Source organism: Nelumbo lutea, chromosome 2 (genome assembly GCF_056320005.1).
Source record: "Nelumbo lutea isolate HS-2025 chromosome 2, American lotus-T2T, whole genome shotgun sequence".
Classification (NCBI taxonomy): Eukaryota; Viridiplantae; Streptophyta; class Magnoliopsida; order Proteales; family Nelumbonaceae; genus Nelumbo; species Nelumbo lutea.
In genome coordinates, this window is record NC_142685.1 from 32,924,577 (window position 1) to 32,940,035 (window position 15,459).

Here is a 15,459-nt window from a genome sequence, read left to right on the forward strand (position 1 = left end):
CAAACCAGTTAGTTACAATAAGGAGAGATCGGATCTGCTCGTCACAGGCACATCCTACGATGTTCTGATGAGGATGCTGTCTTAAAAGTTAAAAATTGGAATTTACATTTACGTGGTCCCACCTTGTATTAGCATTAATCCCATCTGATTTCAATCCAATGGTCAAGAATGTTCCCCCATGTGAACTCCATTGAATCGCCTCCTACGAACGACCGCATCGGTAGGTGCTGATGCTGACTGATGATGTAAATGCTTCATCGTTTTTACTCATTTTGATTCTCCTTGCACGATAAATGCTTCCTCGTACCGGGTTTACATCCTTCTAACAAATTTGCATTTGCTGACTTTGTACTGCGTTCTCTCTCTCTCGTCGACGATTCCGCATGGCACAGTCGCTGAGTCGGGCCACTCTTGGCCTCACTCAACCTGCCAACACTGAAGTTCCTCAGGTCTCCCTCTGTCCCTCCCTCAAAAGTTTTCTCGATCTTAAACCCTTTTTTACGTAATTTTCATTGCTCAAGATTGAAATCTCCAGATGGGTTTTACATGTAATACATTGTTCGGTTTAAATCTTAAAATGTTTGTTGCTTGTTTGTGGGAATTCTCGACAGATTGCTTTCTCTGCAAAGGAGATCGATTTGGTGAAATGGAAAGGAGACATTCTCGCAGTGGGTGTTACGGAGAAAGACATGGCCAAGGATGAGAACTCAAAGTTTGAAAATCCAATTTTGAGAAAGTTAGATGCCCATTTGGGTGGTCTTTTGGCAGAAGCGTCCTCGGAAGAGGATTTTACAGGGAAATCCGGGCAGTCAACGGTTCTCAGGCTTCCGGGTTTAGGTTCAAAAAGGATCGGTTTGATTGGGCTTGGGCAGTGCGCACCATCATCGATCGCAGCTGTTTACCGGAGCCTTGGTGAAGCTGTGGCAGCGGCCGCGAAGGCTGCCCAAGCCAGTGATGTGGCTATTGCGCTTGCTTCTTCTGAGGGCCTCTCTGGAGATTCCAAGGCTAATGCTGTTTCTGCAATAGCTTCCGGTATGTCTTCGATGAGTGGTGCTTCATAGATTGAGATTGACATTTTTGTTATATTTGGCTGAATTTGTTGGGATGCACTTATCGTTACAGGAATTGTGCTGGGAGTTTACGAAGACAATAGGTTCAAGTCAGAGTCCAAGAGACCATTGCTTAAGTCGGTTGAGATTCTTGGTCTTGGTGCTGGACCTGAACTAGAAAATAAGCTCAAGTATGCTGGTCATGTTTGCTCAGCGATAATTTTTGGAAAAGAGCTTGTAAATGCACCGGCCAATGTGCTTACACCTGGTTCGTAAGAGATCTCCTTTGCATCCTTCTTAATTTACATTTCCATATTGGATTTCTACGCATATTTGAATGTTCCCTCATAGTCCTACATAGTCCTACATCTCTATATTGGGACAGTTGCCTACGCTTTGTTATCATCAAGTATCGTTTCTGGCTTTGTATTAATACAGTGGAAAATCTAGTAGTAACTGAAGAACTTGCCTAGGGCTGCAATTAAGTTAGATTTGATTTGATTTGAATATGGATTTGATCTGCTAAGAGCTGGATTTGGATAACCGCCTTGATCCTAACAAATTGGATCGAATTGAAAGTCAATTCAATTAATTAATGGATCGAATTTGAATACACCCCAATTCGATACGTGCCAATCTGATATGTTTATATAATTTTTTGTGTGACATTTATACCCTTAATTTTACACTTTAAACATCATTTATAGGTTTGTCATTTTATATTTTTGTCATGTATAAAATTGTAAATTGGATTATAAGCCTAAGCCTAAAGCCCTAAACCAATCAAAATTATCAAGCAGGGATAACTATTGGTTCGAATCGGATCTGATCAACCCCTTACTGAATTTGATTCGATCTATTTGCAGCCCTAAACTTGCCTTTGGATTAGGAGGACTATCAGACTCCAAGTGATGCAGGAGAGCACAATGTTTTTCAAATAATCACCCTTATGTTTTTTTTAATCTTTATATTCTTATTTTGTCATAGTTGATTGGTATCATTTTATGTAGCAAGCTATATATACTATATTTTTCATAGAAAATATGGCCTATTGTGTGATGTCTATGCAGCTGGCTAGTTCATTGATTTGAGGGACCATTAGGCAGTTGAACTTATCATCATGTACTGTCTGTATGGCTGACTAGCTCATCAATCTGGGGACCCAATTGGCAGTTGAACTTGTTTGTTAGGCTTATTTATCATTGTGTTTGTTGATGCTTGGAGCAGGTTGAGAAAGAATACTGAGTATGACTTGAATTGTTTGGTTTTCATATCCAGGTGCACTGGCGGAAGAAGCTTCCAAGATTACTTCCATGTATGGTGATGTTCTTACTGCAAAAATATTGGATGAGGAGAAATGCAAGGAACTGAAAATGGGCTCCTATTTGGGAGTTGCTGCTGCTTCTGCAAACCCCCCACATTTCATCCATTTATGTTATAAACCTCCCAGTGGGCCAATCAAAGCCAAGTTGGGTTTAGTTGGAAAGGGTTTAACATTTGACAGGTAATTATTTGTTTCCCTCATCTGGTTCTTAGTTCTTACTGAAAAACAGAAAAGGAACTGGTAAATAATTGCTTTAGTAGTATTGCAGAAGTGGAACTACGTTCTTGTCTGTATGCATGTGGTAGATAAATAAGATTTTACAAAGAATATTTGATTGATTTGCCACTACCACCATATAATTCGAATGTTATTTATGTGATATTAGTGATCCATCTATTGTGGTTGGGTTTGACTTATTTTTATAGTGGAATTTTAAATTTATATATGTTTCATGAGTCCAACACACAGCTCTCTCTCTCTCTCACACACACACACACACATACACACACAAACACACAACTTTTAGGGTAAAGACAACTTCTGTTGGACTAATGAAACAAACAGCATTTACTCTTTTTTCTTTTACTTGTTTCAACAATGTTGAAAACTGATATTTACCAAAAAAGAAAATAGGAGTATTTTTGTTTCCTTTTAGGTTTTGCATGTGATGAGGCACAGCCTATATGGCTTAAATTCACTTATATTTTGTTATTCTTTCTCACCAGTGGTGGCTACAACATCAAGACTGGACCAGGCTGTTCTATTGAGATTATGAAAACTGATATGGGGGGTTCAGCTGCTGTTCTAGGTGCAGCAAAAGCTATTGGCCAAATAAAACCTGCAGGAGTAGAGGTAACTGGTTCTTTATCAAGTTCATGTTCTGTGAACAAACAGCCTGTCTGGTCCATAGTTTCTCTCTCTCTCTCTCTCTCTCTCTCTTTTTTTTTAAACTTTTTTCCCTTCTTGTAGCAATTTAAATCAGTTGAGTATGCTTTTGGACATGACTGAGTCTTGTATATCCAGGTCCATTTCATTGTTGCAGCTTGTGAGAACATGATCAGTGGTACAGGCATGAGACCTGGAGACATAGTTACAGCTTCAAATGGTAAAACTATTGAGGTATTCTTCATTGTCCTTTTAGGAAAAGGAAAACATGTAGGCTTCAACTTATAGGAGACCTTATGGTGTTTCTGAATTAAATATACTCTGATCTTTTGTTTTTGATGATTGGTGCTCTAGTAAACTGCTAAAAAGGCTTTATACCTTTTCCTTGTTTATGTTCTTGTAACTTGTCTTCTAGAACTTTAAAATATTTGCTTTTTTTTTATAATTAGATACTTTTATCTGTTTTTTTTTTTTATAATTAGATATTTTCTTCTTTTAATTCCCATATTTCTTTCTTTACTGGGAAAAATAAATAAACAACTTCATTTGCTTGTAGAGGAGGGTGCCTAACAACATGACATACACTATTATACAAAAGGGTAACGATTAGACTATGATTTCTATATATATATATATATATATATATATATCATATAATCATTGACACTTTGGGAAAGAGATAGCTTAAAAATTAAAAACTTAATTCCTACTTATTTTTTCATTTTCTTTTGTTCCAATCGTATCCTTTCCTAAAAACCAAACTGGGTCTGTAATTCACTTAACATCCATTATTGGCATGGTTCCCCTTTGATAACATTCTGGTGGTTAAAGTCAACAGTGCAGATCTAGGCATTCTTATTAGGATTGTTAATTGATCTCAGAAAGAAGTGTTTATGTCCTAAAATTGTGCCCAAGGCAAGTGGTCCAGTATGTTATCATTGATTATGTCAAATCTGCACGGACCTGGGTCTGTTACTTTAGACCAGGTGGGTCAAAAGGCTCCTTGATTGGACTCCAGGTCCAATGAGCAATAATCTTTGCTATCTTTAATGTATTTAGTGTTCACTATTTCATGCTTCATCTAACCTGAAAGGACCAAAGATTAATTTGATTTTCATTTTCCTTGGTAGAAAACCATAGAACAGTGAAATGGTTAGCTCAGTGCTGTTTAAATGAATCACTCTTTGAAGGCAACTATGATTATTAAATCAATGCAGATTTTGTCAACTAGTGACAACAAGTCAACGTTAACAAAGGCAGGTTTTCAACTAAGGGGCTTTTTGATAACAGCTGAGGTAGCTGAACTAAATGACTTGTTACTGTCTTTAGTGAGAGTAGAATCAGCAGAAATGTAAAATATTATAGAAAGAGAAGAAAAAAAAGAAAAATTTGTGAGAAAAGAAGAAGAAGAAGAAGAGAAAGAATGGAAAAAGAAAAGAGAAGCCAATAATGCTGGCCTCCCTCTCCCATTAGCTTTTATACTTTAAGTAAAAAAAAGTACAAAGACATATATGCCCTTAATAGGGTGGTTGGTTCTTACAACTCAAAAAAGAGAGATGAACTACTTCTTAGGTAACTTCTAACTAATAGAATGTGGTCCCAACAAGCTAACTAAACAAAAATAAATAAGTAAAAACAAACTATTAACAACAAAGCAGCAAAATACTCAACACTCCGCCTCAAGTTGGGAGTAAATGTAACACATTCCCAACTTGCATAGATCATGTTCAACCTTATTCTTTTTAACTCCCTTGGTAAAGACATCAACCAATTGTGAATTAAAAGAGACATATGGCAGGCAGACTTATGCAGCTGTCACCCTCTCTCTTATGAAGTGTCTATCAACATTAATATGATTTGTTTTGTCATGCTGGGTTGGATTATGGGCAATATTATTTGTCGCTTGATCATCACAGTATAACATCATAGGTTCTTTTGCATCAATCCCAATCTCACTTAACAAGGACCAAATCCAAAGAAGTTCTGAGACACCATGTGCCATAGACATGTACTCTTCTTTTGCACTTAACCTGACCACAACTGACTGCTTTTTACTTTTCCTTGAGACCATATTTCTTCCCATAAAGGTACAAACTCCTGTTGTAGATCTCTTGTCATCTAGGCACCTTGCCCAATTTGAATCTGTATAGAGTATAGATTTCCAATTTCAAGTGCCCGTGATCAGCAAACAAAATTCCTCTGCCAGGATGTTTCTTTAGGTATGTAAGAATCCTATCAATATCCACCCAATACTAAACCCAAGGAGCATGCTTATACTAGCTCACACACTAATAGCATAAGAAATATTTGGAGAAGCCATGCACAAATATAGTAGTTGGCCTACCATTCTCTGATACCTCCCTACATTCTTAAGCAACTCACCATACGAAGCATTAATCTTGTGGTTTTGATCAATAGGAGTATTAACTAATTTGACTCCTAGCTTTTCAGTTTCCTGTAGTAACTCCAAGTCCAACACATAAATATACCATGTTTGGATTTTGCAACCTCAATCCCCATAAAATAATTCAGCTCACCTAGGTCTTTGATTTCAAATTCTTGAAGTAATAACTTCTTAAGTGCATCAATTTCACTAGATCATTCCTTGTAAGAACTATATCATTCACTTATACAGTTTGCACTAACACAAGTGATCCTCTCCTTTTCACAAAGAGAATATGATTTGATTGAGTCTATGTATATCCAAAGCGGATAAATGTTTCCCTAAATTTGTTAAACCATGCTCTAAGTGACTACTCCAAATCATATAAGAACTTCTTTAGTTTACATACCTTTCCTTCACCAACACCATATAAGTAGCTTTCAATGACAAGAGAATCCAAATTGGACTGATTTTATCCACTAGTGAAAAGGTTTCCAAAAATCTATTCCATAGGTTTGTGTATACCTTTCTGCAACTGACCTTGCCTTGTACTTCTCTATATTGCCATCAACCTTGTACTTTACAATGAACACCCACCTACATCCAATTGTCTTATTCTCTACAAGTAAATCAACTATTTCCTATGCCTGATTTTTAATCAAAACCTCCATTTCCTCATGCATAGTTGTTCTCTACTTAGGTTTAGAGAGAGCCTCACCAACATACCTGGGCATAGATACAAAATTAAGAGAAGAAAGGAAGGCATGGTAGGAGGTAGAGGTGTTGTTAGAGTGAGCCGAATAGGGGTAGTTTAGTAATCTCATGTCAGTTAAGTACTTTGCTTATGTGGCTGTTTTATTAGAGTACTCTGCCCCACACTTAAGTGAGGGCAGTTTAGTCTTTGTAAGTGTAATTAGAACCTAATAAACATAAGGGGGTCGACTGAATGGGAGACTAATCAGTTTTCGACTAAACCCTCCTGTTCTCTCTTTCTCTTGTCTTCTTCCTCATCTTCTTCTTCCTTCTTCACTAGTTCGGATTACTGTAGCTGCTCCAAAACAAGGTATCAGAGCCAGGTTTCTGACCTGCTTCCGCTTGCAAAGCATCTCAGCTGTGTTCGTGGCACCCTCTTCTTCGCTTTTCGTTAGTTAATGGAGAGAGCTGGTTCGTCCTAGGTCTGAGACATCACAGCTCGTTGCTCTCTGCTACGCACAATTTTTCTTCATCAAGGAAGGTGATTTCAGCAGTGAATGGTTGGCTGATACTCTCAAAGGAAGGTTGGTTATTTAGTCCTTTTGTGTTGCTGGTATTTCTAGGTAGGAATCCTTCAAGAATCAATTAGTACTGATTAGAACCTAGAGAATTAGGTTCATTGTTGCCCTAAGAAGGGCTGTGTGTGCAGTAGCCGAATGGTGTAGGGCTGTTGTGAGTTGTTGAGTGGTGTTAGGGCTGCTGTAGGTGGCCGAGTGGTGTAAGGTGGAATGCAGTGACCTTGCCAAGCTCCTTGTGGTCGTGTAATGCCCTCTTAAGTGTGCTAAACAAGTCTGAACCGGCCGAGTGGTGTAAGGTGGAATGCAGTGACCTTGCCAAGCTCCTTGTGGTCGTGTAATGCCCTCTTAAGTATGTTAAACAAATCTGAACTGGGTGTAGCAGTTTGACTGTGTTATGGTGCTTGTGATGCACAATTTTTTTTTATTATTGAGTGGTTGTAAGAGGGCCTACTGTTGTGTTGTGGTGCTTGTGATGCTTATGTGGGTCGTAGGTGTGTGAAGTCAGCAGTAGTGTGAAGAAGAACAAGTGTGTGCTCCCACTGTTGTGTTTAGGGGCTGCAATAGGTGCTGAAGTATCAAACTGTGAACAACATCAATCAGCTTGTAGCTGAGAAGTAAGGTTAGAGGCAACTGTGAAAGAGTACAATGGTAGCAATAGGAGATGGCTACAATGATTAGAAACCTAATGTGGTAATTTCCTCTGACTACCTAGGGGTACAAATGACCTCAATTAAGCTGAATTGGGAGAACTATGCTCCATGGGCTAAATCAGTGGAAGTGTTTTTCAAGGCAAAGAAGAAAGTAAAGCATGTAAGAGATGAGAAGCCACCGGAGGACTCTCCAGGGTTTGATGATTGGGAGCAAAAGATGCTCAAATCATGACTTGGCTGTGGAATAGTATGGAACCCAAAATTAGTGCCAACTTCATGTTCCTTGATATGGCTAAGGATATATGGGAGCATGCTAAGAAGCTATATTCTGGACAAGATAACACAACAAGAGTGTATTAGCTTTATCGGGAGTATTTTGATTTACAACGAGGAACCAAAACACTAGAAGAGTACTATGCCAGCATGAAGAATATAAGGAATGAACTCAATGTCTATCACCCCCTTACTCCAGATATTAAAGTTCAGCAACAGCAAAGGGAGCAACTAGATGTTACAAGATTTTTAGTGGGGCTGAAGTCGGAATATGAACCAGTTAAATCCCAAATATTGGGGGGCTCTACTCTTCCTACACTTGAGGAAGTATTCTCAAGGCTTCGTAGAATTTCTTTGGGACAGACAGAGAACTCCACACAGTCTGATAGACCAGCACTTGTGACAGCTAGAGGGGTTGGACGTAGTACAAGAGGGGGAGGTCATGCTCCCCGAGGAGGCCGTGGCAGAGGGAAGAATAACTCTACAAGGAAATGTACTCATTGTGGTAGAGAGGGACACACAGTGAATTTCTGTTATGATCTACATGGCCCTCCCTTTAAATGGGCTAATCATGCTATAGCAGGTGAGGTTGATATCAGTGACAGTAAATCGGCAGACCGAACTCCTCCCACATCTACATCTACCTCTAGGAGGGAAATGGTGAGCGTACCGTGTGATGAGTATGAATGGTTCCTTCAAACTACTTCATAGCATACCACTGCCACAATTGCCCAATCAGGTATTGCTTGCATGTCATCTAAAACCCCTCCTTGGATTATTGACTCTGGAGCCTCAGATCATATGACCGGGATCCAGGTGTGTTCTCTTCTCTTTTTGAAACATCCACATCACAAAATATTACACTTGCCAATGGGTCATCATCTCCCATATGTGGTGTTGGTAATGTTGCCCTTATCATCTGTTTTATATGTCCCTAAGTTTCCATTCAATCTTATATCTGTTAGTAAAATAACCAAAGCTCTTAACTGTTCTATTACCTTATTTCCTTCCACTTGTGTTTTTTAGGATCTCAAGACGGGGAAGAAGATTGGTGGGGGGCATGAAGCTGGTGTACTGTATTATCTTGATGGTGGTGGATCTTCAATTGCTTTTCAGACTTCACTTACTCCTCTACAATGGCATTGCCGACTGGGACATCCATCTCTCAAGGCTCTCAAGATTTTGGTCCCGTCATTGAGTCATTTGTCAGTTTTGCAATGTGAGTCATGTCAGTTTGGGAAACATCGTCGTGTGTTCTTTAGTCCAAGAGTTGAGAGTCGTATGTTGAGTCGTTTTTCTTTGGTTCATTTAGATGTTTGGGGTCCAATCAAAATAGAGTCTTATAATGGGTACAAGTATTTTGTCTCCTTTATTGATGATTGTTCAAGAATGACATGGATTTACTTAATGAAAGAAAGAAATGAATTATTTTCCTTTTTTCAAAAATTCCATGCTGAAATACGTACACAATTTGGTGTTCCAATCAAAATTCTCCATTTAGATAATGGTCGTGAATACTTTTTTACTTCATTTCAACAGTATTTAGAACAACATGGAATTATTCATCAGACATCATGTGCATACACCCCTCAACAAAATGGGGTAGCTGAACGGAAGAACCGTCAGCTTCTTGAAACTGCTCGGTCTATTCTTCACCACATGAATGTTCCTAAACGTTTTTGGAGTGATGCTGTACACACTGCATGTTTTCTCATTAATCGGATGCCCTCCTTCATCCTTCATGGTCGGTCCCCCTTCTCTATCTTGTTTCCCACTTTATCTCCATTCCCATTGATTCCTCGTGTCTTTGGTTGTGTGTGCTTTGTCCACAATCTGAGCCCTGGAATAGACAAGTTAGATGCACACTCAATTAAATGTGTCTTCCTTGGCTACTCACGGACTCAAAAAGGGTACAAGTGTTATAATCCCATTACCCGGAAGTGCTATGTCTGCCCTGATGTTACATTTTTTGAGTCAGTCCCCTTCTTCTCAAGTCCTGAAGCGCCTTCGTCTCCACCCGCACTTCCTCTTCCTCTCCTTGTCAGTGATTTAGTTCCAGATGTTGTTGTTGGAGTAGATTCATCGTGCAGATCACCACCGAACGTCCACCAATCCGGCAGGTGTATACACGTCAAATGACACCGGCCCCTCCTCCAGCTTCTACCTCATTTGCGGATCCTCTCATGGTTCCTATTGTTGAACCTTCAGACCTTGACCTACCCATTGCCTTACGGAAAGGTAAACGCAGTTCTACCCTCCATCCCATTTCCAATTTTGTTTCATTATCTCGTCTTTCTACATCACATCGCCAGTTTGTTTCCCTTTTATCCTCTATTTCCATACCTAACAATGTTCAAGAAGCTCTCAATTCACCTGATTGGCGGCGGGCAATGGAGGAGGAACTTTCTACTCTTTAACATACTCAAACGTGGGAACTTACTACTCTCCCACCTGGTAAGCATGTTGTGGGATGTAAATGGATTGATACTGTGAAATACTTGCCAGATGGTAGTGTGGAGCGTCTGAAGGCCAGACTTGTTGCTAAAGGTTACTCACAGTTGTATGGAGTGGACTACATGGAGACATTCTCTCCGGTGGCTAAGATTGGTTCTGTTCGTGTACTATTTTCCCTGGCAGTTATGTATGATTGGCCTCTGTTTCAGCTTGATATAAAGAATGCCTTTCTCCATGGTGATCTTGTGGAGGAGGTATATATGGAGCAACCACCTGGGTTTGTTGCTTAGGGGGAGGATGGTAAGGTATGCAGATTGAAAAAGGAAATTTATGGGCTGAAACAATCGTCGCGTGCTTGGTTTGGGAAGTTCAGTGAAATGGTGAAGAGTTTTGGAATGTAGCAGTGCCGGGTAGATCATTCAGTGTTCAACTATGACTCAGAAGCTGGGAAGATTCTATTAGTGGTCTATGTGGATGATATTGTCATTACTGGCAGTGATAAATTGGGGATTGGCAAATTAAAGGTATTTCTACAAAATCATTTCCAAACAAAAGATCTTGGAACATTGAAATATTTCTTGGGAATAGAGGTTGCCAGGTCAAAACAAGGTGTAAATCTGTGCCAAAGAAAATATGTTCTTGATCTATTGGAAGAAACATGACTATTAGGTGCAAAACCGGCTGAGACCCCTATGGGAAAGCTGAACTATCTGACTATCACGAGACCTGACATATCCTTCGCAGTCAGTGTGGTGAGCCAATTCATGCAGAAACCTCGTATACCTCGCTGGGATGCAATTTTTAGAATTGTGAGGCATCTGAAAGGAGCTCCAAACCGTGGACTATTGTATAAACCAGGAGGAAAACTTGAAGTAGTGGGGTATACAGATGCAGACTGGGCAGGCTCAGTGAATGATAGAAGATCTACTACGGGCTATTGCACATTTCTTGGAGGAAATCTTGTGACGTGGAAGAGTAAAAAACAGACGGTTGTGGCCAGAAGTAGTGCTGAAGCTGAGTATAGGGCCATGGCACATACTACTTGTGAGTTAGTGTGGTTGAGGAATCTTCTACAAGAAATTGGGTTTCACATGGATAAACCTATGAGACTGTATTGTGACAACCAAGCTGCACTCCATATCTCATCCAATCCTGTATTTCATGAGAGAACAATGCACATAGAGGTTGATTGCCACTTTGTGAGGGAGAAGGTCCTTGTTGGAGAGATAAACACAGAACATGTGGGCTTGAATGATCATTGGGCAGATTTGTTTACAAAAGCTCTAAACTCAAGGAAAGTGAACCATCTATGTAACAAGCTGGGATTATATGACATATATTCTCCAGCTTGAGGGGGAGTGTTAGAGTGAGCCGAATAGGGGTAGTTTAGTAATCTCATGTCAGTTAAGTACTTTGCTTATGTGGCTGTTTTATTAGAGTACTCTGCCCCACACTTAAGTGAGGGCAGTTTAGTCTTTGTAACTGTAATTAGAACCTAATAAACATAAGGGGGTCGACTGAATGGGAGACTAATCAGTTTTCGACTAAACCCTCTTGTTCTCTCTTTCTCTTGTCTTCTTCCTCATCTTCTTCTTCCTTCTTCACTGGTTCGGATTACTGTAGCTGCTCCAAAACAGGTGTAAATCGGGCCGTGCTGCCCACGGTTCGACACGAACTTGGACCAGCCTGACATGACGGTCTGTGGGCCATGCCAGGCCCGCCATGATCATGCGGGCCATGCTGGGCCTGGGGTTTTAAGTCCACGGGCTGGCACGCCTAAGCCTGCGTCATAGCCCGACACGGCCCATATATATTTTATATATATTTATATAATAATATATAAATTATAATTATATTATAATATATAGTATAAAATATATTAATAAAATAAATATTTTTTAATTTTATTATACTAATTTATTTAATTATTGTATATATAAGCAATTATATACACAAAATTCATATAAAATTAAAACTTTAAGTTTTTTGTCAATTTTTTTTAAATAAATAGATTTGGCCCGATGCACGGCTCGACCAAGCCCAAGGCTCGGCCCAAGGGCCAGCCTGGCCCGTGGCACAGCATGGGCCCACACGGGCTTGGGCCATGGGCCGTGGGCCGTGCAGGGCCGACCCCCAAATTTTTCACCGGGGAGGGCGACACGACACTTTACACCTCTAGTGGGAAGGAGATAGGCTACTGTAAGAAAGATGGTGTGAAATACAATGGACTGTACACTTTCTCTTTACCTTGTGGAGAGCATCGGGAAGATTAAGATCATCTACAACATCATTGTTAGGTACAAGTGTATCATCAATGGGAACAAAACAATAGCAGGCTCAAGGGGAATACTTGGAAAAATATCAACTAAACCTAGAATCTTAGATGATCTAATGGAGAGTGGTGTGGGTTGCCGACCCCCAAAATTTTCACCGGGTAGGGCGTCATGACACTTTACACCTCTAGTAGGAGGGAGATAGGCTACTGTAGGAAAGATGGTGTGAAATACAATGGACTGTACACTCTCTTTCCCTTGTGGAGAGCATTGGGAAGATTAGAATCATCTACAACATCAGTGTTAGGTACAAGTGTTTCATCAATAGGAACAAAAACAATAGCAGACTCAAGGGGAATACTTGGAAAAATATCAACTAAACTAGAATCTTAGATGATCTAACGAAGAGTGGTGTGGGTTCCCTTATTGGAGCATGGGTGGAATCAACCCTCTTGCACTGACACTGAAAAAACTGTGAGGCAGGTCGTAATGGGTCGGGTAGAGCATTGGGATGAGTTGGTGGACAATTGATGGAATTGGTGGTGTAACAAGAGCGCAAGTGACTGGTACAAGTAAAGGAGCAAGAGCAGGAATAGGGAGAGGGATAGATTTTGAACTTCCTTTCACAAAACACTCCCCCTTAGGAGAACGGCCAAAGAAAAAATATGGACTCGAAGAAGGTGACATCCATAGTGACAAGCTTACTCCCTGACACAGGATCATAACGATAGTATCCCTTTTTGTTTTGTGCATAAACAAGAAAGACATATTTCTTGGCCTTAGGATCTAACTTACTATAATGGGGACCAATAATATGAACAAAACAAACATACTCAAAGATTCTCAAAGGTATGTGAAACTTCTCCCCCTCTGGAAAAAGAAGATTGTATGGTACCTTAAACACAAGAATGCGAGAAGGTGAATGTTGATCAAGAAAATAGCCATGAGAAAAGCGTCAGCCCAAAACTAAACAAGAACTAAAGCACACACCTTAAGATTTCTTGCCACCTTTACAGTATGTCTATTTTTTTTTCTAGTACCTCGTTTTGCTGCGATATATAAATATAACTGCTCAAATGAATCACCCCATGCTCCAATAAATATGTGGTTGGATCATTCTTAAAGTAGTCTTTAAGATTTTTTGATTTGAAAACCTTAGTCCTCACCCAAATTGTGTAAGAGCCATTTGATGGAACTATTGCACCAAAGAAAGTATCTCATCATGTGATCTCATTAAATATATATAAGAATATTGAGAATAGTCATCCATGAACAAAAGAAAATAACGATAGCCATTCACGAAAAAAATATGATATAGCCCCTCAAACATTAGTGTGAGTAATACCAAAAGCAGTACTTTTATTACTTGATTTAAAATAATGTCTGAAATGTTTTCCCAATCGACAACTTTCACACTCCAGATTGGATGACTTAACAAACTCAAATAATTTTGGAAACAAACAACACAAAGAACCAAAAGACAATGACCCAAACTATTATGCCATCACATAATTTGATTCATTGACTCTAACTCATCACTCTTGCTACTAACATGATGACTCTGGTATCTCAGAAGCACATCTAGAAGGTAGGTTCCATTCACCTCTTGACCACTCTCAATCATCCTCCTTGACTCTAGATTCTGTAAAACAGAATTACCAGGAAGAAAAGTCCTTGAATAGTTCAAATTCTTAGTCAAACTACTCAGAAAAAGAAGAGCAGTGTGAAGTCTAGGAACTTGTAAAACAAAAGACAAGGTAATGGCATTAGTCACCCTAACTAGTCCTTACCCAACAATGGGAACATGGGAACCATCTACTATAGAGACTCTATCCATACTAGAACAAACTAGTATGAAGTAAATAGGATGGACATATTGGTCATATGCTTAGATGCTCCTGAGTCTATAATCCAGGGAGGTTCCTCCTTACCTGAGATTGAAGCATAATTTGTAGTGGCATATGAACTACCTATATGATCAAAGGAAGTGGTGTGACTAGCCCTTGAACTTCCTATGTTTTGCTGTCCTCCTGAAGAGGAACTACAACTAATTGTATCCTTCTAACTTATAAGTTGCCCATACTTCTCCAATTCTACCCTAATAGCTCTGTTGCTGCAATAGACTCCAAGTTAGTTGGAGTAAGAGGTTTTGATGAATCTCTAGTGATTTCCATGTTAGCATTTCTTTTCTCGTTTCTAACTTGAGCTATATAAAATGTTGATGGAGTTTCCAACATGTATCTCTGGTATGCTTAGGCTTCTTGCAATAGTTATAGACTAGGTCTTTCTTATCTTTCCACTTAATCCCATTACTCCATTACTCCCCTTATCTCCATTGGGCTTAGGTTTGGTGGTGCTAACCATAACTGATTGGTCAATCCTAAACTGTCTCATCATAACATTCCTTCTCTTCTCTTCAGACACAAAAGCATATGCTTGAGAAAGAGTTACACTTTCTTTAGAAAGGATGTGTTCTCTAGCAATATCAAATTCAGGGTTTAGTCCAACGAAGAATTCAAAAACCCTATTCATCTCTACCAACTTTTGATAAGTTGCTACATCGTTAGTACTCTCCCAAACAACAGTCTTTAAGTGGTCCATCTCTTGTCAAAGAGTTTTCAAGATAGAGAAATACATAGCAAGAGTCTATCTCTTTGCTTTGTATTAATCACTTGGTTCCTTAATTGATAGGGTTTGGCTACATTTTATTTATAGGAATAAATTTTAGTTACTCTATCCCATTGTATCATCAGCCAACAAAAAATTTTTGCCAATATGAGGTACCATAGAATTACACAGCCAATACATCACCATGTAATTCTCCTGCACCCACTAGAAAGAATTTGTACCAGGTTTCTTCTCCTCTCCAGTAATATACCCTAGTTTTCCACATGCAC

The 15,459-nt window shown here is 39.4% G+C and overlaps 1 protein-coding gene across 1 annotated transcript in view; it reads left to right on the top strand.

Annotated features, from left to right (window-relative positions):
- Positions 1–229: 229 nt before the first annotated feature.
- Positions 230–15,459, top strand: part of LOC148869694 (leucine aminopeptidase 2, chloroplastic-like) — a 32,014-nt gene continuing 16,784 nt past the window's right edge. The window contains exons 1-6 of the mRNA XM_088967802.1: positions 230–449; positions 612–1,032; positions 1,123–1,317; positions 2,328–2,553; positions 3,099–3,225; positions 3,397–3,492. Coding sequence (XP_088823928.1) covers positions 384–449; positions 612–1,032; positions 1,123–1,317; positions 2,328–2,553; positions 3,099–3,225; positions 3,397–3,492 — 1,131 coding nt within the window. The 5' untranslated portion in view covers positions 230–383. The remainder of the gene's footprint in view (positions 450–611; positions 1,033–1,122; positions 1,318–2,327; positions 2,554–3,098; positions 3,226–3,396; positions 3,493–15,459) is intronic.